Consider the following 23,083-nt stretch of genomic DNA (forward strand, 5'->3'; position numbering starts at 1 on the left):
GTGGAAACTTTAAGTGTGGGCTTTAGTTGATATAACACTCCTGTCAGGGGGTGCATTCTACGGCTGGGGTGCATTATCCGGCACAACTCTACCACCAGGAGGCGGGATTATTGCGTGCCTCACACAGTGCGTCTTCGCAGCCGTTTTATGATTGCTCAGCACAAGAAATACGTTACACACATACAGTTGTTGACAAAATACACTGTACATTATATACCTCAGCTAACTAAACTATGGAAATGTATAATATAATTCATAAAGCAATACGGTCTCACTGCACAGCAGGCCAGCAGTTAGCCGAGTCATTGCGCAATCCATGGTGAGGCTCAACTCAGTGACGTGCCTCAACTGGCTGCTGATCACCGCAAGTCTCTTCTCAGTATTTGAACGGCAAATGCGAAAATTCAGCGATTTTGAATAAAAATAATCTAAAACTGGTGAAGTTAAATGGAAAATAACTTTATAGTATAATCACTGGATACATATAACAATTTAATGATTTTTTTTTCTTTTTACATTTTTTTTTCTTTCCATGATGGCACGTGAGGCCCCGCCTCACCTGCCTACCCTGACTGCAAGTCACTGACACAGGCAGTCTAATAAAGTTCCAAAGCAGATTAATCCATTTAGGCTCTTTATTGTTGTTGATCTTGTTTTGTCTTTTCCTATCTTTACTTTTGTCTTGCACTGGACTGTTATTTTTATTTTTTTTTAAACCGAAATACACACAATGACAAATGTATAAGCTATGTTATTCAATTAACATACTGAAATGTAATACACAATATGTAAATATTAGCTTCACACAAATATACAGTACTGTTAAGGTGTTTGAGCTTAATGGAGTTCTTTATGCGTGCACATGAACGACACTTTCATCGAGTCCGATCATCAACGACCTCTCACCGAGGATACTTTATTCTTCTTCTTCTGTTGAACACACAACTGCTGCGGTGTTAAACACTACACAGCACCAGAGCGCCCCAAGTGGAGAACATGCGCTACAACATCCAACCTCTACAACAAAGCTACACAGAGTAAAAGCGCAGATATATACAATCTTAACAAGTACTATCATCAAACAAATACTTCTGAGTGTTGAAACTATTTCGGTGGTAGAAATATACGACTGGCAGCCATTTTAAGTCCTCAAATCATCCATTGAAACAGTACACAAAAATCGTTTTTCAATAAACATCTTAGTTTTAAATTTAACCACTTTCCACCTTAATGTTGAGTTACATAAACAAGTTAAACAGTTTACATATAGACTTATCTTTTCCAAGGCTTGTAAGACATACTTGCCAACCCTCCCGAATTTTCCGGGAGACTCCCGAATATCAGTGCCTCTCCCGAAAATCTCCTGGGACATCCATTCTCCCGAAAATCTCCCGATTTTCAGCCGGACATCTATATTGGTGGCGTGCCTTAAAGGCACTGCCTTTAGCGTCGTCTCTCACCTGAAAAGGAGACTATTATATATGTCTCCGTTATCTTTAGGTTTATCTATAACCCTTAAAGTAGGCAGGCACGGAGCTATTTCTCAGCTTGTGTTTATTCCAGCCGGCACGTTAATACTGTAGCGGCTGGCTACGGGGTTTTAGCCAATGACTTTGGCTGGGGGGCGGGACTTCCGGGAGATATAGGGAAGTGACGTTGTTAATAGGAAGTGGGTGTTCGAGTTTTGCCGGGAAAAGGGATAGACATACATTGAAGCTGTTGTGTGAATTACATCTTGTGCAATAAAGACAAGACAAACAAAGAAGTCGTATGAGCCTACATTCCTGGGATTATGCCAGTACTCAAATGACAGAACAAAGCTACTCAAATAATGAAAGGTAAAGGTAAGTGTTTTTTTTTTTTTAAAGTAAGCAGCAAGTACAGTACAGTTAGTAGAACTGTGTTTTCATTACTGTTTACTGTACTATATATATATATATATATATATATATATATAAGAAATACTTTAATTTCAGTGAATTCTGGCTATAAATATACTCCTCCCCCTTAACAACGCACCCCCCCAAATCTCCCGAATTCGGAGGTCTCAAGGTTGGCAAGTATGTTGTAAGAGCTAACCCAACTTGTCTACTTCTCAATTGTCTCATGAACTGAACTGACTCGCCCACCCGGAAGTGCCCAAACTATTGACGCGTAGTATTTTCATATCGCCACAAGGTGTCAGTAAGAGTCTACAATCAAATGGGCATAACATTGCCCATTTGGGATTCGTTCCCAGGGATTCGAATAAAGAACCAACTCTTTTTCTTTACTATAGTGGTCTCGATAACGGGTACCGGTTCTAAAAAAGGGATTTGAGTCCAAGGACTCGGTTCTTTTCTTATCGAACAACCGGGGAAATCGGTTTCGAGCATCATTCCTAGTTGTAAGTCCCGAAAGTTATGAAAATATTTTATGAAGGTTGAAAAGTTACTTAGTGCTGCTTTAAGCTGTGGTGAGATTCACTTTACCGCTATTCAAACTCTTGAGTTTACGTTTGATGTTGGAGGCATATTCATCCCCCCCCAAAAATAAATTTTAACAAGTGTATGACAACAAGGGTGTTCGACTTTCAAGGTTCCACTGTATTTGAGCTTCTCGCAACAAATGTGTTTGTTTGACCAGATGCTCTTGAATTTATATTCAACAGGAAAGTTTGTCAAAGGCTCGAGAGTCCTTAAAGGATTACCAATGGGCGGCTCAGGGAGCGATTCGCTTCCTTCACAATGCTGAAATGACATTTTTATCAGCTCCTGGTGGGTTTCTGGACTGTACCGAGGAGCGACATCAGACTCAGCAGGCCATTGAAGCCCTCGAAGATGGATTTCAAGCCCATATCCAGCACCTTGTTGAACTGGTGCCCCAACAACCCTGCCTTTCTCGTGCCAAGTCTGAAGATCTGCACATCAACATCGTCAGCCAGTTGCTGGTGGGACGAGCCATTCTGGAGGCTCAGGCTCAGCTCAGACTGGAATCCTTGCAGAGGTTTTGGCTCTGTTATTATTATGCCTTGTGTCCATGTTTGGGGTTTACAGGGTAATTAACAAAAAGCTGTACTTGACAGATGCGAACTCCGACAACAAAGCCACGGGGTTGGTCATGTAGACATACAACAACATCTGACTGGATTTGAAGCAAAGCTTTACGAATGTGCTTCAGAAGAAGTGACCTCATATGATAAATGTGCTGCACAACACAAAAGAGTTAAGGTAAGTTTAAGGTTAAGGCCAATCCAACTTTATCATGCCTCGTCTCCTATATGCGCTTTCATTTATTCAAGTTACGGTATGTTTAATCCCCCATCAAGGGTTTGATGGAAGGTGTTCGCGACCTCGCCGGCAGAATAGAAGAACTCCGAGTCAGATGTCCCATATGGGGTTGTGGGGTTGGAAAAGATGGTGAGCTCGGTGCCCTCTGGAGGCGCTGGGTGTCGCTGCGGCATGGTGTTGGTCTCCTCATGGCACAAACGGATCAGAGAGTAGAGGAATGGAAAGACATCACAACGAGTGTAAGTCTAGCTTTTTATCTAAACACACAAAACGTTATATAAATATAATTAATTTTATTTCACTTCACGAGGGGCCTGATCAACTAAGATCCAAATACCACGCTAAACAGCGTGTGCAAATGATAAAATTGCGTTTACTATTAATGAGTGTGTTGCGTGTGATCTACTGATGTGCAATTGTTAAGTTGTGCAGACCGCTTATTTAAGTGAGTGTTTTACTACACATTCATGTTAACATGCTCCTACCTGTTGCAATTTGATATGTTTTCAAACATGCAGCAGACATGTTCCACTTTTTTTGGGCATTTTAGAAGCAGTCCTGCGGTACATCTACATTGAAACCACTTTTTTTTGGTGCATGAAGGTGCGCTCATAGGAGAGGCGGCGGCACTGACTGCAAATGTAAAGAAGAATATTCAAGAAAATGCATATTGCAAGAATTTTTTTTCACATAGGAGTTATGTTAAAAATATATTTTCTATTACAGGGCTGTCCAAAATACGGCCCACGGGCATCTTCAGTCTGGCCCCCCGAGATGTTATGAGTTTTATGAAGAATCTGGCTAGAAGGGTGTTTCCATCCATCCATCCATAACGGACAATATAATCGCTATAATTTTGCTGCCATTTTGTGGACAGTGTAAGCAAATCAGGTCAATGACCATGAATTGTGTTTTGAAATGCTAGCAGCACAGCATTTTTTTTTTTATATGACCCAATCCAAACAACCTTCCCTACTCATGGTTCCAAAAAAAACAAAATAAATAAATAAAATGCAACTAACACAAAAAGTCAACACACATGGTCACACATAAAACAACCTGCTCATTTAACTTTGTGGATATTATAAAAAAATGCCCAAGCACCATACAAATTCAAAATTACACCCATTCATTACAATGCATGATGGTATAAATGCAAAACACTCTCTACATACTTATCCATGTTTCGCGCATTTTAGCTGCTTGATATTTCTGATGGATTACAAAACTTTAAGGAGGTCGTCAGGGAAGTAAACAAGGTAGGAGTATAACTTTCACATACTGTCAATAATCAATTATAATATTTATTAATTATATATCCATTATATTAATATAATATGTAAACATATGTATAGGCTATGTATATTACTTTACATGCAGTCGGCTTTTTATTAGCCCATTGCGGCCCCCAAGTCAAAAAGTTTGGACACCTCTGTTCTATTAGGAAAAAAACTAATGTCATTAAAAAAACACAAGCAGGAACACAAATGCATCAATTGAATTTGTTTTAATCAGTGCCCAAAGTCATCCAGCTGCTGTAATATTATAAAATGATATTGCTGAATAGATTATAGGTCTGATATTTTTATATTTGACAGTCCATATATGTTGACAAGCACATGTGGATGGAGCTGCTGCGCAATCGCCTCCTTTCTCACAGCCGTGTGTGTAAATGTCAGTTTGCACATACTTTTCAGACGTTCTAAATAAAGACACAAAATAGCACTTGCAGTTGAGATTTATTTTTGATAAATCAAGCTGCATGTGCAGAATAATTACTTTTGCATTTTCTTCTCCCAGTATTGTGGGTGTTCTGATGATCAGCAGCTATTCTGCATATTCATGAAGACACGATAAATGGATGGCACACTTTATTATTATTATTTATCATATTTATCTTTATGTTTTAATATACATTCTCAAACCAAATATCGATACTTATGATACATTAATTCAGGAGTGTGCAAACTTTTTCCACTAAGGGCCGCATACTGAAAAGTCAAAGTATGCGGGGGCCATATTGATTTTTTTTTTATTCAAAAAAATGCTGAAAACAGATATTGTGTCAGCTTTGTATTATAGGTGACTATAAGTATAAGTATATTATATATATTTTATATATATATATAATTATATTATTATTATTATTTTGAACATTTCAGGTTTTTCTCATTCCCTACCAATTTTAATTGAATGTTGTTTTTCCCCCATGTAAGAATAGAATAAAAATAACAATATAATTGGGTAACTGCATAACCTAGTGTGTCAAAAATATTAATGTTCAGTTACATATTTAATAGTGTTTATTATTGTATAAATAAGCATTATTTTATTTTCTGAACTTTGTTTATATTTTAAGTGTATTTTCTTTTATTTTGAGAGCTTCTATAAACATTTTATATTTTTAAAAAGAAATGATAAAAACATATATATATATATATATATATATATATATATATATATATATATATATATATATATATATATATATATTTAAAGGCAAAACGTTGTTATAGATGACAAAGTATATTATTATTAAATATTCGTTAAACATTTCAGGTTTTTCTCTTTACATTCCAATTTTTACAGTTATAAAACACACCATTTTTTAAATTTTAGAAAACAAATTTGGTATATTTATTTGCACAAAGTATCGGATTGATATTGCCAATACCAGCCTGAATTTGACGAGGTATTAAATCGGAAAGAAAATACGTGGTATCGCACAGCACTAACGCAAACCTTTAGTAGATCAGGCCACAAATCTTCTTCCTGTTTACATCTTGGCGCTGCTGCTGACCAGTACGAAAGGTGAATGTCAGTTAGTTTGTTGTGGATTAGAAGTACCATATGTATAGGAATGGAACCATTACAAATCATATTATTCCAGGATATCTTCTTCGTTGTCTGAGTTAACCTCGCCAAAAGTTGAATCGGTCGGATAATCACATGATTAGTCAAGCCTGGATTTTCTGATTTTGTTCATGTAAAAGGGGCGAAGTTAGCAGCAGGTAACCAATCCCAATCATGAACACTGTCCCGACAACACGGCAGTTTACTTCACTCGGGGTTAGCAGGATCTAGCATTTTTATCTATTGTCTGCATTAAAATGAAATTGTTTCTATTTTGGCCAAAGTCCACCTTTTCACAAGCTGCATAATAATAAAGATACTGTACTGTATGTTCTTCCGTAGGTGGAGCAGTGTTGCAGCTCCCTGTCTACCCTCCAGGCCAAGGTGCCGGACTCCTCCACTGGTATCTTCACCCAAGATGAAGTCCGGAAGCTTCTGGCCCAGGCTGAGCAGCAGCAGGTTGGTCTGGAACAAGAGCGTCAGGCTTTGGCCTCCCTGGAGCACAGGCTGGAACACGCCTTGAGCTTAACCACCTCGAAAGAGGCCAGCAGCCTACCTGGTCCCTTTGGCGAAACACTTGTGAAGATTCAAGAAAACATTACACGGTCAGTTTGCTTCAGAGAGACACAGGAAATGACCCTTTTTAGCAGGGATACTAAAAACTCTTCTTTTTACAGTTTGAAGGAAAGAAACCTCCATGTGATAGCTGTTGCCCAGATGGAAGAGAAGGAGCGACAACAGGTTGAGGAGAAGATAGGAGAGGTGGAAAAGAACATATTAACCATCCTCTCCATGCTGGACACCAACATGAGTTCACAACAGCACCAGGTGGACTGTTACTCTATACAGGTAAAAGCCAGTAAATTAGAATATTTTGAAAAACTTGATTTATTTCATGTGATTATCCGACCGATAAATCAAGTTTTTCAAAATATTCTAATTTACTGGCTTTTACCTGTATATCAGCCAGCATGAATATCTTTGATGAGTTCATTGTAAAAAACAAAACAGCAAATGTAATAGGCAATTGCTGAGTACTAGTGCAGCCAACATTTTAGAGCGCATGTATAAATAAAGCTGCTGGATGCTGACCAAGGATGTATACATAGTACCAGTGTTTTTTGGTACTAGTTCTTAATTGGGTTGCACCGCAGCTACGCATAATAAGGGTCACGGATGGGCAGGACCTGATAATCAGCTGGGTTAAAAAAATTAAGGAAACAAAAAATTTAGTCTTTTACCAAGACACCAGCTTCATTAAACATATAGATTAATCTTAAACAATAAATATATCCACCTGCACGCACAAGCGCACCCCTTCATTTGACGCGACATTGAGAAAAAACAATGACGTTTAACCACGTGCTGCATAAAATAAGACAATGCTGAAGGTTGGCTCCCATTTGCCAGCCTCCGATTCGAATGGTGGGCTCCTGTACAGACCCCCAACTCAAAACTCATTTTATGAACAGCTAAACAAGGGATCAGCTGATTTAGGCAATTCTGAAGTGATACTGATCGGTGATTTGAACACCAACATGCTGAAAAAAGTTACTTCTATCTACAAATCCTTCAGTAATTACTGTAAGCTACATAGCCTGAAACAGCTGATCACTCAATTCACACAAGTGTGCTGTGCTGCTCAAACTGTCATTGATTTGATTTTGACATCAGACCAGACCAAGATCTCCAGAAGCGGTGTAATCGAGTGCGAAATTAGTGATCACATTTTCTGCACACGTAAAATTCAGAAATCTGTATCTCAGATTGTCACAACACAATAAGATTCAGATCGATGAAAAAGTACACCAGCGAAGCGCTAACAGCAGCCCTGGAGAGACTGGACTGGTCAAATGTACTAAATTGCTCATCGGTTGAAAAAGCATGGGCATGCTTCAAATCCAACTTCCTGCATGTATCTGACCAGCTGGCACCCATGAAAGCTTCCAGGGTAAAATCCAGAACAGAACCCTGGATCAATGAAGACACAATAGAAGCCATGGAACTTAGAAATGACAAACACGCTAAGTTCACTAAACACAGGACTGAACCGCTCCTTAAAGAATACAAAAAGCTAAGAAACAAAGTAACTAATATGATCAGGAAGGACAAATCCAGTTACTTCAACGAAAAAATAGCGGAAAATAAAAATAACCCGCAAAAACTCTGGAAGACGCTAAAACAATTGGGCCACAGCATTCTCAAAACAATTACCAGCAACCTCAACTTGAAAATAAACTCACTCATCACAGACAAACTGAATGTGGCAAATTGCTTTAACAGATTAGATTTACTTAACCATTGCTTCTACGTTGGTAAGCAAATTGCCCTCACGTTCAGGCCTCTACGGTGAACAGCACATCCAAGACTTTTACAAAAACAAAGGGGTACGCAAGGATGACTTCAAGTTTGTCAAAGTTAAAACTGATGATGTGTTAAAGAAACTCTGCTCGCTGCAGCCAAACAAAGCCACAGGACATGGTAATATTCCCACCAGATTTCTCAGAGACGCAGCTGTCACGATTGCCCCACTGGTTGCTCATATCACCAACTTGTCTATCAATCAGTCAATCAAGAATTCAAGCTCGTGAGAATATCACCTCCGTATAAAAAAGGAAACAAATTAGACCCCGGCAACTACCGCCCTGTTTCCATCCTTTGCTCCATCTCAAAGGTTATAGAGAGGTTAATATATGAGCAAATAGATAATTATCTATCAAATGGCGAGCTCCTATTCGAATTTCAGTCAGGATTCAGAAAATCACATTCCACCGATACATGCCTACTGTACTTAACTGACTACATCAGGCAAGAGATAGACATGGGCAAGTACTGTGGAATGGTTATGCTGGACCTTCAAAAGGCATTCGACACAGTTAACCACTCAATACTGTTAAACAAGTTGAGGGCAATCGGTTTTGACAGCGCAGCCACAAACTGGATGAAATCTTACCTTGAGGATAGAGAACAGGTGGTCGAGGTGAACGGATCACTGTCCTCTCCTCTCAAGATGAGCTGTGGTGTCCCACAGGGGAGCATTCTGGCACCATTGTTATTCTTAATGATGAAATCAGCATAACAGCAATTTGTTCCTGTTCGGACGATTCTGTGATCCTGGCCTCGGACAGGGACAAATTGAAGGTTGAAAGTACACTCAGCACCGAACTAACTAATCTCTGTCTCTGGCTTTCCGATAACAAACTGTCACTACCCCTGGGTAAAACAGAGTCCATCCTATTTGGGTCCAAGCACAACCTAGGTAAATCCCCGGGCTTTACGATTAAAGCAGGTGATACCATAATCACCAGCAAAGACAAAGTAATTTACCTAGGTTGTATATTGGACAACACTCTCTCGGGTGAAAAAAATGGCATTAAAAGTAATCACCATTTCAATAATAAAACTAGATATTTGGGCAGGATTTCTGCGTTTATCAACAGGGATACACTTAAGACCCTTGCAGGTGCCCTCATAAAGTGTCATTTTAAACACGCCTGCACCTCATGGTTCACCAGTATCCCCAAGCCACTAAAAACAAAACTGCAAACTTCCCAAAACAAGCTGGTGAGACTCCTGCTCAACCTCCCATACAGGACTCACCTAACTCAAGCCCACATTACCAAATTAGGATGGCTAAGAGTTGAGGAAAGAGTACACCAAATTGCAATGTGCCCGGTATTCAAAATACTCAGAGAAACTGTCCCCAAGTACCTGTCGAAGTATTTCACCAGAGTAAGTGATGCTCACAGGTACTACACGAGAGGGAGTTCCTCAGACCTCGTCCCCGCCAAATTCAAGACTCTCATGGGAAAAAATGCATTCTACTATTTTGCCACTACACAGTGGAATGCACTACCAACAGACCTTGAAATTCGAACTTCCCTACTAAATTTTAAAACTGCCATAAAATCATATTCAGCTCAACCTCTACCTGATCTGAACCAAAATTTATCCCCAGCAACTCTTCGAAGCATCAAACAGGTTTATAAGTGGTTATAGTGTATATATATTTTCTCATTCTGTTTTGCACACTCTTGGAGTCAACATGTGCATAGTCATGTGCATAGTGTCATGTACATAGTGTATATACCCCTCCTGCCCCCCATTTTTTGTATATATTGTTTTGCAAATCACCTGACATGTATACTGTGTATATGTACATAATTGATCAATTTTTTAAACGCAATTTTTTATGTACATGTTACAGGTTATATATCTTTTATTATTGAATGTTTCAAATATGATGAATATTTAATGAACCACAATGGAAACTGGCTTTTTGTGCGATCCATTTGCCTTTTTAAAGCATTACATGGATTACATTTTTTAAGATGTCAATAAACTTCTCAATCAAAAAATCAAAGGACATCCATTAAACATAGAGGAAAAATTAAAATTTTAGGCGTGCAATACAAAGACCGACGACATACAAGCATTACAAACATTGGTAAGATTATAGCATTGTAAATGTACTCAAAATTATCCATAAAAAGGATGAAAATCACAATCAGATCAAATTTTGGACAAGCCAGAATAATATACAATAAATAGAATAGACAAACATATATGGGCAACAAAGGACTACAGCTTGTTTAGTTCTGCTATGGCAGCTGGTTCAAAATAACGACAAAAACACACACGTGTGTGTGTGTGTGTATGTGTATGTGTATATATATATATATATATATATATATATATATATATATATATATATATACATGCCAAAAGTTTGTACACACACCTTCTAATTCATGCGTTTTCTTTATTTTAATGACTATTTACATTGTAGATTGTCACTGAAGGCATCAAAACTATGAATGAACACATGTGGGGTTATGTTCTTAACAAAAAAAGGTGAAATAACTGCAAACATGTTTTATATTGTAGTTTCTTCAAAATAGCCACCCTTTGCTCTGATTACTTTTTCGCACACCCTTGGCATTCTCTCGATGAGCTTCAAGAGGTAGTCACCAGAAAGGGTTTTCATTTCACTAGGTGTCATAGTTTTGATGCCTTCAGTGATAATCTAGAATTTAAATAGTCATGAAAATAAAGAAAACTCATTGAAATGAGAAGGTGTGTCCAAACTTTTGGCCTGTACTTTTTGTGTGTGTGTGTGTGTGTGTGTGTGTGTGTGTGTGTGTGTGTGTGTGTGTGTGTGTGTGTGTGTGTGTGTGTGTGTGTGTGTGTGTGTGTGTGTGTGTGTGTGTGTGTGTGTGTGTGTGTGTGTGTGTGTGTGTGTGTGTGTGTGTGTGTGTGTGTGTGTGTGTGTGTGTGTGTGTGTGTGTGTGTGTGTGTGTGTGTGTGTGTGTGTATATGAGAGAGAGAGAGAATCTGTATATATATTCAATGCGTTTTCATTATTTTCATGAGATTATCACTGAAGGCATCACAACTATGAATGTGGAGTTATGTACTTAACAAAAGAAGGTGAAAAAACTAAAAACATGTTTTGTATTCTAGTTTCTTCAAAATAGCCACCCTTTACTCTGATTATTTTTTTGCACACTCTTAGCATTCTCTCGATGAGTTACAAGAGGTAGTCACCTGAAATGGTTTTCATTTCACAGGTGTGCTTGAAGCTCACCGAGAGAATGCCAAGAGTGTGCAAAGCAGTAATCAGAGCAAAGGGTGGCTATTATGAAGAGACTAGAATTTAAAACATGTTTTCAGTTATTTCAAATTTTTTTGTTAAGTACATAACTCCACATGTGTTCATTCATAGTTTTGATGCCTTCATCTACAATGTAAATAGTCATGAAAATAAAGAAAACGCATTGAATGAGGAGAAGGTGTCTCCAAACAAGCACCAACACTGTGCGCCACGGTAGCCAATGTGACTCTGCGGGGTAATTTGCAATTATATTCTTATCAGTGATGGAGCAGGAAGTAGCTAAAACTACATTTATGGTAAAATTTCATATGAAGCGCCCTGTCATTCATTAATCAACATCTTACATGTGCTTCTTCACGCCAAAAGATCGCGGGTTTTTACGCACATCAGCAGATGATCTGCATATAGGGAAGCTTGGCCCTGCAGGTCAAAGTGTTCACTCTGTTTTTTTCCTTCTGCTATAGACAGCTCAACAGGTTATGGCCAGATTTCACTACCTTTCAGGAACTGTCAAAAGCAATCATGCCTTTCTTGTGCAATGTCTAATGATCTGGTATAAGAAATAAGTAATTAAATGTTGGAGCTCATCAGGATACCTGTCATATTCAGGACTTTTTTACTATTAGAAGATAGGGCATGGCGGAGGTCTACGCTCTTCAAGGGCTTTTTTAAGTTGTTTATGCATTTTTGTACTGACTCTTAGATCGTCAGGTGTACCTAATGTTGTGGCTCATAGCTTTATTATTACATTTGTATTCAAATCACAGTTTGTTTCCTCAACAAAGAATACTTTTCTTTCATAAAGTAAAAATAGATTATATTGTTTAATTTTTTTCCTGTGTTTTCAACCTTAAAGGAGCTCAGAGAAGATATGTCCGCCCAGAAGACCAAGCTGAAGTGCATTGTGGAGAATGTGCGGCGACAGTATACGGACATTCCTTCTGATATTGGCGAGCAAATACAAACCGTTGAAGAGTCTGTGCAGGCAGCTGAGAAGAAGGTATAGTACAAACCCCGTTTCCATATGAGTTGGCAAATTGTGTTAGATGTAAATATAAACGTAATACAATGATTTGCAAATCATTTTCAATCCATATTCAGTTGAATATGCTACAAAGACAACATATTTGATGTTCAAATTGATAAACATTTTTTGTTTGGCAAATAATCATTAACTTTAGAATTTGATGCCAGCAACACGTGACAAAGAAGTTGGGAAAGGTGGCAATAAATACTGATAAAGTTGAGGAATGCTCATCAAACACTTATTTGGAACATCCCACAGGTGAACAGACTAATTGGGAACAGGTGGGTGCCATGATTGGGCATAAAAGTAGATTCCATGAAATGCTCAGTTATTCACAAACAAGGATGGTGCGAAGGTCACCACTTTGTCAACAAATGCATGAGCAAATTGTTGAACAGTTTAAGAAAAACCTTTCTCAACCAGCTATTGCAAGGAATTTAGGGATTTCACCATCTACGGTCCGTAATATCATCAAAGTGTTCAGAGAATCTGGAGAAATCACTGCACGTAAGCAGCTAAGCCTGTGACCTTCGATCCCTCAGGCTGTACTGCATCAACAAGCAACATCAGTGTGTAAAGGATATCACCACATGGGCTCAGGAAGACTTCAGAAACCCACTGTCAGTAATTAGAGTTGATCGCTAAATCTGTAAGTGCAAGTTAAAACTCTCCTATGCAAGGCGAAAACCGTTTAGCAACAACACCCAGAAACGCCGCCGGCTTCACTGGGCCTGAGCTCATCTAAGATGGACTGATACAAAGTGGAAAAGTGTTCTGTGGTCTGCTGACGAGTCCACATTTCAAATTGTTTTTGGAAACTGTGGATGTCGTGTCCTCCAGACCAAAGAGGAAAAGAACCATCTGGGTTGTTATAGGCGCAAAGTTGAAAAGCCAGCATCTGTGATGGTATGGGGGTGTATTAGTGCCCAAGACATGGGTAACTTGCACATCTGTGAAGGCGCCATTAATGCTAAAAGGTACATACAGGTTTTGGAGCAACATATGTTGCCATCCAAGCAACGTTACCATGGACGCCCCTGCTTCTTTCATCAAGACAATGCCAAGCCATGTGTTACATCAACGTGGCTTCATAGTAAAAGAGTGCGGGTACTAGACTGGCCTGCCTGCAGTCCAGACCTATCTCCCATTGAAAATGTGTGGCGCATTATGAAGCCTAAAATACCACAAAAATACCACAACGGAGAATGTTGAACAACTTAAGCTGTACATCAAGCAAGAATGGGAAATAATTCCACCTGAGAAGCTTAAAAAATGTGTCTCCTCAGTTCCCAATCGTTTATTGAGTGTTGTTAAAAGAAAAGGTGATGTAACACAGTGGTGAACATGCCCTTTCCCAACTACTTTGGCACGTGTTGCAGCCATGAAATTATAAGTTAATTATTATTTGCAAAAAAAAAAAATGTTTATGAGTTTGAACATCAAATATCTTGTCTTTGTAGTGCATTCAATTGAATATGGGTTGAAAGGATTTGCAAATCATTGTATTCCGTTTATATTTACATCTAACACAATTTCCCAACTCATATGGAAACGGGGTTTGTAGATGAGATCATCCTCGGTCATGTATCATTAAATCATGATCATCATGTCAGTACATTCTTTTCTGCAGATATTGGAGCAGAATGTCGCAGTTCGAAAACTGGCTGGTCAAGTGGGAGAGTTGACTAGTGGCCTGGAGCAAGTGAAGGCATCACTGAAGCAAATGAGTTCCACTGTCACAGAGGCTCAGAATAATCAAAAAGTGGGTGCGATATCATCAGAATTGGATTCAGTGAGACTAAAGCCATTTACACTCTGTTTTCTAGCAAGTGTGGAACAAGCTGGACTCATGTCATAGTCACTTGATGCTGCTGGAGAGTGAGGTGCAGGATCTTGTGGAACAGCAACCAGACCAAGCACACCTCTTCATGGACCAACTGACGCATCCGCAGCAGCTCTACCAAGACGCGGCACGGATGGCCGAGCAGCGCACTGCTTTCCTCAACAAGGTAAGACACCCATAATACTATATCAATTATCATTATTAACTATGTTTGTAATGGAGGATTGTTTTACACCTTCATCCAAAATAACTTATGTGAAGTCAGACCAAACTGTTCCACTGAGTTAGTGAAGTGAATTACATTTATATAGCGCTTTTTTTCTCAAGTGACTCAAAGCGCTTTACATAGTGAAACCCAATATCTAAGTTGCATTTAAACCAGTGTGGGTGGCACTGGGAGCATGTGGGTAAAATGTCTTGCCCAAGGACACAACGGCAGTGACTAGGATGGCGGAAGCAGGGATCGAACATGCAACCCTCAAGTTGCTGGCACGGCCGCTCTACCAACCGAGCTATACCGCCCCGAGTTGGTAGTAAGCATCTCCCGATCTGATATTGATATAAGATATCAGTCTGATATCAGCAAAAAAATAGTATTGGATTGTATCTAAAATCTTCCATATAAACTCCAAAGAAGCAGCCCTGCAATGTGTTTACCTGTGCAAAGCTGGGCAGCCAGTTAACATCTGAATGTCCTTCAACGAACACGCAAGTTTAATCTTGTATTTAAAGGAAGTAATTTACAAAAGGTAAAACATAGTAGGCAATTGGCTACTAGGAGCGAGCAACTACACAACAGCTAAGCACACAATAGCACACAAGGTAGCTATACGTAATAAGTGTCCTTAATCTAACAATATGGCAATCTAAAACCGCACATTTGTCAAAATAAACAAGTATCAAATAATTATAGTTGCATATTACTTAGAGATGCAAGGTATCCAAGGCAGAAGCGTATTAAAAGGTATCTCGTAACAAACGTGTCCGCATCGTTCAACTTACTGTGTCATGCATAACTTAAATCAGGGCTGCAAACTTGTGAGAAAACCTTGGGGTAAGACTTGTACTAGCGCAAATGTCTGAGTAGGACTGGGCCAATAACAAATTTTGGTGGGCGATGTATTGTCCCACAAATTATTGCGGATAAACAATATTATTTTTAGGATTAATTTAAGAGCAAATTAAAGGGGGAACTGCGCTTTTGGGGATATTTTGCCTATCGTTCACAATCATTATGCGAGACAACGCGATGGATGTAATTTTTTTAATGCATTCTAACTTTTAAATAAATATATAAATAGATATGTGTATGCTAAATATTGGCAACATCTTAAAAAGTCTCTAGCGTAAAGGTCTATGCATCAACCTTTTCTGCCACATGACTTGGGTTCGATTCCCAGCAGCTGTTATTAAATATCAGCAACTGTTACAAAAATATTCACTCCATACTTTGTGGTGGTACGTTGCGATAGTAACTACAGCTGCCCATGGTGTAGACCAGTGGTGTCAAAGTCAATTCTATGGCCCCCGGGACGATATTTGATTACTATTAGAACCGGCCTGCAGGCCACAGCCGCCTGCTGCTGTTATGCACGCACCAATACTCCATCAATGTTGGCGCTAGGAATTTTCAAAATGGGGTCCCAGGGACCCCATCAAGTCATAAAAATGGGGTCCCACAGTAAATCTTTGGGGTCCCACTTTTTTGTAACCGTTTTGTAAACAAATGATAAATGTATGCATTATCCTGTTATAACTCACATTATATATTGTGTTTTGGAAAAAGGTTGTCATAAACGTTACTTAATTTAAAAAAATAATACAAAAAAAACACATTTTTATGTATATATGTATTCAGTTATAAACATTCATTCCCTTTCTTCTTTCCTTCATGGATCTAAACTTTACCGCTGCCTGTATTTTTTTCTATATTTTTATTGTAATATTTTCAGAAAGTGTTTGTTCTATTTTTGGCCAAAGTAAGACAAAGAAAATAATCTGAAGTTGTCTTTATTTTTTTAATTTTAATGCTATGATTTTAATAGTCCGGCCCGCGTGTGCACAGATTTTCCTCCATGCGGCCCCTGAGCTAAAATGAGTTAGACACCCCCGGTGTAGACAAATGGTTTTATGGGTGCCACCACTGCAGAACTACGTGCCTCCCCCTGTGCCACCCCTGGGGGAAAAAAGTCTGTACACGGCACTGTTTGTACCTGGCACATCCTAACACCATTAAAACCAGAGGGAATAATGTGTGTGTGCGTAAAGATAAGAAACAGAGTGAGATCATCGTTTTTATCTTTTTCGAGTAAAACCAAGGTCACTTCTAAACTTCTAAAGCGTTCCATTATGCTCAAAGGAAGGAAGACACTTTATCCACATTTATCAACTTTGAAGTACAACTCTGCATCCTCACTGTGTTTTCTAGATTCCCACCTGTCTTCAAGAGTTCGAAGACCTTCTTTGCAGCGCCACACGTTGGTTAGGTGAGGCCCCAGCATGGCTAAGTACTCCCTGCTTAGACTTGACAGCCAGAGGCCTCCAGAGTCACGCAAACTCCCTTCAGGTGTGTAACTCCAAACGTCCAAACTTGTAAACATTGCACACATTTTTGTACTTGCTGATGTCCCTTTGCATACACCAATGTAGTATGTCATAAAAGTATTTTTTTTATTGTACTACATCTTCTTGAAACTTGAATATCCTTTAGTCAGCATACAGCTTGTACAGCAGTATATATCCAAGATGAATTTCTAAAGTGAATATTTATTAACATGTGAGTGGTGTATTTACCTTTTGTGAGATGCCATAGACATCCTTTCAATTACGTTCTTTCTGCGACATGCATCTCCAGTTGGTGTTGGATGATTCCACAAGAATCAGGAGCACTCTGAAAGACTACAGGCCAGTGTTGGCCGAGATCTCCACTGTGTGTGACCTCAGTGCACAGGAGGAGCGTATGGACAGCATGGACCAACAGGTTGAAAAGATGCAAAATAACCTTCTGGAGAACCAAGAGAAACTCCTGCGAGATGTCAGGGTATGATCTATATTTTCTTTTTCAAAAGTGCATTGTATGCTTCAGTGTTAAGTGGTGGCGTGTGGTCACTGGAGATGCTTTTCTGTTAAATTCAGGCTTTTGTCAGTGTGAGGAAAACCTAAAAAACTTAAGCCCTTTTTCAATCCATTAGGACATGGCAGGTTATACAAGGACATCTAATAAAAGAGCGGTGTGTCATGTCGCAAGGTTACTCGACTGAGATAAACAAATACCTTTCAGACGGATGTAGTATAGTTTTGCAGACTCCAGTCATAATAAATAATCATAAGCATATTATCTTTATTACCATCTTTGGAAAGGCAGACTCTTTAGCAGCGCTCATATTAAATTTTATTAGATTGTGCTGATACATGTAGTGGCCAACAAGATACATAATTAATTAACTAAAACAGTGGATCTTAAACATTTTCTATTGGGTTGAGTTTTTTCTTGCCCTGACGTGGGATCTGAGTCGAGGATTTTGTTGTGGCTTGTGCAGCTCTTTGAGACACCTGTGATTAAGGGCTATATAAATACACTTTGATTGATTTGATTGATTGATTTTTCACCAAGTACCACCTCAGAAAAAACGTAACTCTCCAACTATCACCGTATTGACCAACATTAAAATACAGTAGCGTAGTAGGCCTAAGTATTCATTTTTAAACAAGACAGAGGTTATTTAACAAGTGAAAATTTTTAGCCACTATAACATTACCCACAGTTTGAACTGTAGCACTGTTTGAATATAAGAACATGTAATCAAGTGATTCTTTGGCGTATCACTAGATGGAACCCGTTTACCGCTAGTGGTACATTCAAAAACCAGAGTTTGAAAATCACTAAAAATAACTGAAATAATCTGAAAGTGTGACTTTGTTTTGTCTGTGAGTTAGGTAACCAGTGGCCTCATTTTTAAAACTATGTGTGGATCCCAGCATAAAAATAATTGCGTAAGCCCAAACTTAGAATGGACGTACGCACAAAAACATTTCAGATTTACAAAAAACATGTTGTGCACACTTCTGCACACTCTTCTTTTTAAAAATCACATCTTCACTGGATTGTGCTCAGAAATACGTCCTCCGCGGTGTCCTTTAAAGGATCACGTTGGACTGTCAATGAAGGGAGCCAGAGACGGCGACTCCAAAGAAGACAAAACATATTTGTCGAGCACCATAACAAGATCATTTTTGGAGGGAAGAGTAAAAACATATCACATTAGAACCAATACAGTACTAATTCCAAGTACCTGGGAATTGATACCGATACTCAACGGTATCAGTTTTTTGTACTTTTGTGTGTTAATACTGTAAATGATAATTGTTTTTAGTAATGAAATCAATTTTATTGCAACATTTAAAAATGAGCTGATTACAACTGCTGTCTGGTTGTCATATATTGTTTTATATCACATTTTCAAGTATGACATTAATTTTCAATTACAGTTATAGGTCCAAGACGTTAGATGGCAGTAATGTGGCTAGTCAGTTTAGCCTTGGCTGAATCTCGTCTTTCGTTGCGCACTAAAAAGTGTTAATTATTAGGGGTGTGGGAAAAAAATCGATTCAAATTCAAATCGCGATTCTCACGTTGTGCGATTCAGTATCGATTCTCATTTTTCAAAAATCTTTTTTTTATTTTATTTTTTTATTATTTTTTTAAATATATATGTATTTTTTTTTTTTTTTCATTTTTTATTAATCAATCCAACAAAACAATACACAGCAATACCATAACAATGCAATCCGATTCCAAAACCAAACCCGGCCCAGCAACACTCAGAACAGCAATAAACAGAGCAATTTAGAGGAGACACAAACACGACACAGAACAAACCAAAAGTAGTGAAACAAAAATGAATATTATCAACAACAGTATCAATATTAGTTACAATGTCAACATAGCAGTGATTAAAGATCCCTCATTGACATTATCATTAGACATTTATAAAAAAAAAAAAAAAAAAAAAAGAACAATAGTGTCACAGTGGCTTACACTTGCATCGCATCTCATAAGCTTGACAACACACTGTGTCCAATATTTTCACAAAGATAAAATAAGTAATATTTTTGGTTAATTTAATAGTTGAAACAAATTTACATTATTGCAATCAGTTGATAAAACATTGTCCTTTACAATTATAAAAGCTTTTTACAAAAATCTACCGTACTACTCTGCTTGAATGTCAGCAGATTGGGGTAGATCCTGCTGAAATCCTATGTATTGAATGAATAGAGAATCGATTTGAATCGAAAAAATATTGTTTTTGAATCGAGAATCGCGTTGAATAGAACAAAAAAAAAAATCGATTTATAATCGAATCGTGACCCCAAGAATCGATATCGAATCGTGGGACACCCAAAGATTCGCAGCCTTATTAATAATGTAAGTATTGTACATATTATGCACCAGCTGTTGTAATGTGCTTCTCAGTTGTAGTTCTCAACAAATGTAGGTGTTAAAATCGTCAATCAGTAGCATGCCAATAGCAAAGGCACTGTACATTAGCATCAAGCTAGCACATTTTTGGAAAAGTAGAGCCTTACTTTACTTACGTTGGAGCATTTTGTGAGTCAATGTCTTTGTCGGCATTCTAGATTACTACATTACCTAAAGGTAGTTTGGCTGAGTTCGCTCTCAGTGCTGCTGGAGTGATCGCCAAGTGCCAAGAGCCAGGTACCAGGTACGCAGGTACATTCACACAGCACCGTTGGTTTTTACGTGAATCGGTGACCGGCGGGATTCGGTCTGTGCCAAAAAAGTACCCAATTCGGTACCCATCCCTTGTCATATCTAATAAAAACATTTAAAATTGAAGGGTAATATTTGAACAATCGTAATGTCGTCGCCACCGTGACTGAGAACTGTCGCTGAGATTTAAAAAAAAAACATGTTCACGTTTTGGCCTTCTGTTTGCCAAGTCTTTCTTCAAATACTTATTTATCATATGTATGTCTTTATTTTGTTAACAAGTAGTCATCATGAGCGATATTGAAAGCTTTTGTGGGTAATTGGCACGCATACTAATATTATTTCCGTATATTATTGGCACAAATGTTTTTTGTTAACTTTATTAGCTCATAAAATATTTGCGTGGTAATCTAGTGTGTGAATACTTGTCTATCTGCAATGACGTAGTGACTTGTCCAGGGTGTACACTGCCTTCCGCCCGAATGCAGCTGAGATAGGCTTCAGCCCCCCCGCAACCCAGAGAGGGACAAGCGGTAGAAAATGGATGGATGGATTACATAGTGGCTGCATAAGATCCGAACATTGGCTCTCCAACAATCTTATGAACTCTCAAAATCTAAATGTATTGAAAAGATAATTGTAATAATTTTCTATCTTCATAACATGATTTTATCTAATAAAATATTATACTTTAACACACAAGTCAAATAACGCACCATCCATCCATCCATCCATCTTCTTCCGCTTATCCGAGGTCGGGTCGCGGGGGCAGCAGCCTAAGCAGGGAAACCCAGACTTCCCTCTTCCCAGCCACTTCGTCCAGCTCTTCCTGTGGGACCCCGAGGCGTTCCCAGGCCAACCGGGAGACATAGTCTTCCCAACGTGTCCTGGGTCTTCCCCGTGGCCTCCTACCGGTCGGACGTGCCCTAAACACCTCCCTAGGGAGGCGTTCGGGTGGCATCCTGACCAGATGCCCGAACCACCTCATCTGGCTCCTCTCGATGTGGAGGAGCAGCGGCTTTACTTTGAGCTCCTCCCGGATGACAGAGCTTCTCACCCTATCTCTAAGGGAGAGCCCCGCCACCCGGCGGAGGAAACTCATTTCGGCCGCTTGTACCCGTGATCTTGTCCTTTCGGTCATAACCCAAAGCTCATGACCATAGGTGAGGATGGGAACGTAGATCGACCGGTAAATTGAGAGCTTTGCCTTCCGGCTCAGCTCCTTCTTCACCACAACGGACCGATACAGCGTCCGCATTACTGAATACGCCGCACCGATCCGCCTGTCGATCTCACGATTCACTCTTCCCTCACTCGTGAACAAGAGTCCGAGGTACTTGAACTCTTCCACTTGGGGCAAGATCTCCTCCCCAACCCGGAGATGGCACTCCACCCTTTTCCGGGCGAGAACCATGGACTCGGATTTGGAGGTGCTGATTCTCATCCCAGTCGCTTCACACTCAGCTGCGAACCGATCCAGTGAGAGCTGAAGGTCCTGGCCAGATGAAGCCATTAGGACCACATCATCTGCAAAAAGCAGAGACCTAATCCTGCAGCCACCAAACCAGATCCCCTCAACGCCTTGACTGCGCCTAGAAATTCTGTCCATAAAAGTTATGAACAGAATCGGTGACAAAGGGCAGCCTTGGCGGAGTCCAACCCTCACTGGAAACGTGTCCGACTTACTACCGGCAATGCGGACCAAGCTCTGGCACTGATCATACAGGGAGCGGACTGCCACAGTCAGACAGTCCGATACCCCATACTCTCTGAGCACTCCCCACAGGACTTCCCGAGGGACACGGTCGAATGCCTTCTCCAAGTCCACAAAACACATGTAGACTGGTTGGGCAAACTCCCATGCACCCTCAAGGACTCTGCCGAGAGTATAGAGCTGGTCCACAGTTCCACGACCAGGACGAAAACCACACTGTTCCTCCTGAATCCGAGGTTCGACTATCCGGCGTAGCCTCCTCTCCAGTACACCTGAATAGACCTTACCGGGAAGGCTGAGGAGTGTGATCCCACGATAGTTAGAACACACCCTCCGGTTCCCCTTCTTAAAGAGAGGAACCACCACCCCGGTCTGCCAATCCAGCGGTACCGCCCCCGATGTCCACGCGATGCTGCAGAGTCTTGTCAACCAAGACAGCCCCACAGCATCCAGAGCCTTAAGGAACTCCGGGCGGATCTCATCTACCTCCGGGGCCTTGCCACCGAGGAGCTTTTTAACTACCTCAGCAACCTCAGCCCCAGAAATAGGAGAGCCCACCACAGACTCCCCAGGCACTGCTTCCTCATAGGAAGACGTGTTGGTGGGATTGAGGAGGTCTTCGAAGTATTCCCTCCACCGATCCACAACATCCGCAGTCGAGGTCAGCAGAACACCATCCTCGCCATACACGGTGTTGATAGTGCACTGCTTCCCCTTCCTGAGGCGGCGGATGGTGGTCCAGAATTGTTTCGAAGCCGTCCGGAAGTCGTTTTCTATGGCCTCACCGAACTCCACCCATGTCCGAGTTTTTGCCTCTGCGACCGCTGAAGCCGCACACCGCTTGGCCTGTCGGTACCTGTCTGCTGCCTCAGGAGTCCTATGAGCCAAAAGAACCCGATAGGACTCCTTCTTCAGCTTGACGGCATCCCTCACCACCGGTGTCCACCAACGGGTTCTAGGATTACCGCCACGACAAGCACCAACTACCTTGCGGCCACAGCTCCAATCAGCCGCCTCGATAATAGAGGC

The 23,083-nt window shown here is 40.0% G+C and overlaps 1 protein-coding gene across 5 annotated transcripts in view; it reads left to right on the forward strand.

Moving 5' to 3' along the window:
* syne2a (spectrin repeat containing, nuclear envelope 2a) overlaps positions 1-23,083 on the forward strand; it is a 238,090-nt gene that overhangs the window by 72,485 nt on the left and 142,522 nt on the right. For all 5 annotated transcript variants that reach the window (XM_061987178.2, XM_061987177.2, XM_061987182.2 and 2 more), the window contains exons 14-23: positions 2,651-2,985; positions 3,065-3,209; positions 3,308-3,508; positions 6,465-6,727; positions 6,800-6,950; positions 12,593-12,736; positions 14,394-14,525; positions 14,590-14,772; positions 17,035-17,172; positions 17,461-17,646. In XM_061987178.2, the coding sequence (XP_061843162.2) occupies positions 2,651-2,985; positions 3,065-3,209; positions 3,308-3,508; positions 6,465-6,727; positions 6,800-6,950; positions 12,593-12,736; positions 14,394-14,525; positions 14,590-14,772; positions 17,035-17,172; positions 17,461-17,646 (1,878 nt within the window). The remainder of the gene's footprint in view (positions 1-2,650; positions 2,986-3,064; positions 3,210-3,307; positions 3,509-6,464; positions 6,728-6,799; positions 6,951-12,592; positions 12,737-14,393; positions 14,526-14,589; positions 14,773-17,034; positions 17,173-17,460; positions 17,647-23,083) is intronic.

This window comes from Nerophis lumbriciformis, linkage group LG26, assembly GCF_033978685.3.
Source record: "Nerophis lumbriciformis linkage group LG26, RoL_Nlum_v2.1, whole genome shotgun sequence".
In the NCBI taxonomy this organism is placed as follows: domain Eukaryota; kingdom Metazoa; phylum Chordata; class Actinopteri; order Syngnathiformes; family Syngnathidae; genus Nerophis; species Nerophis lumbriciformis.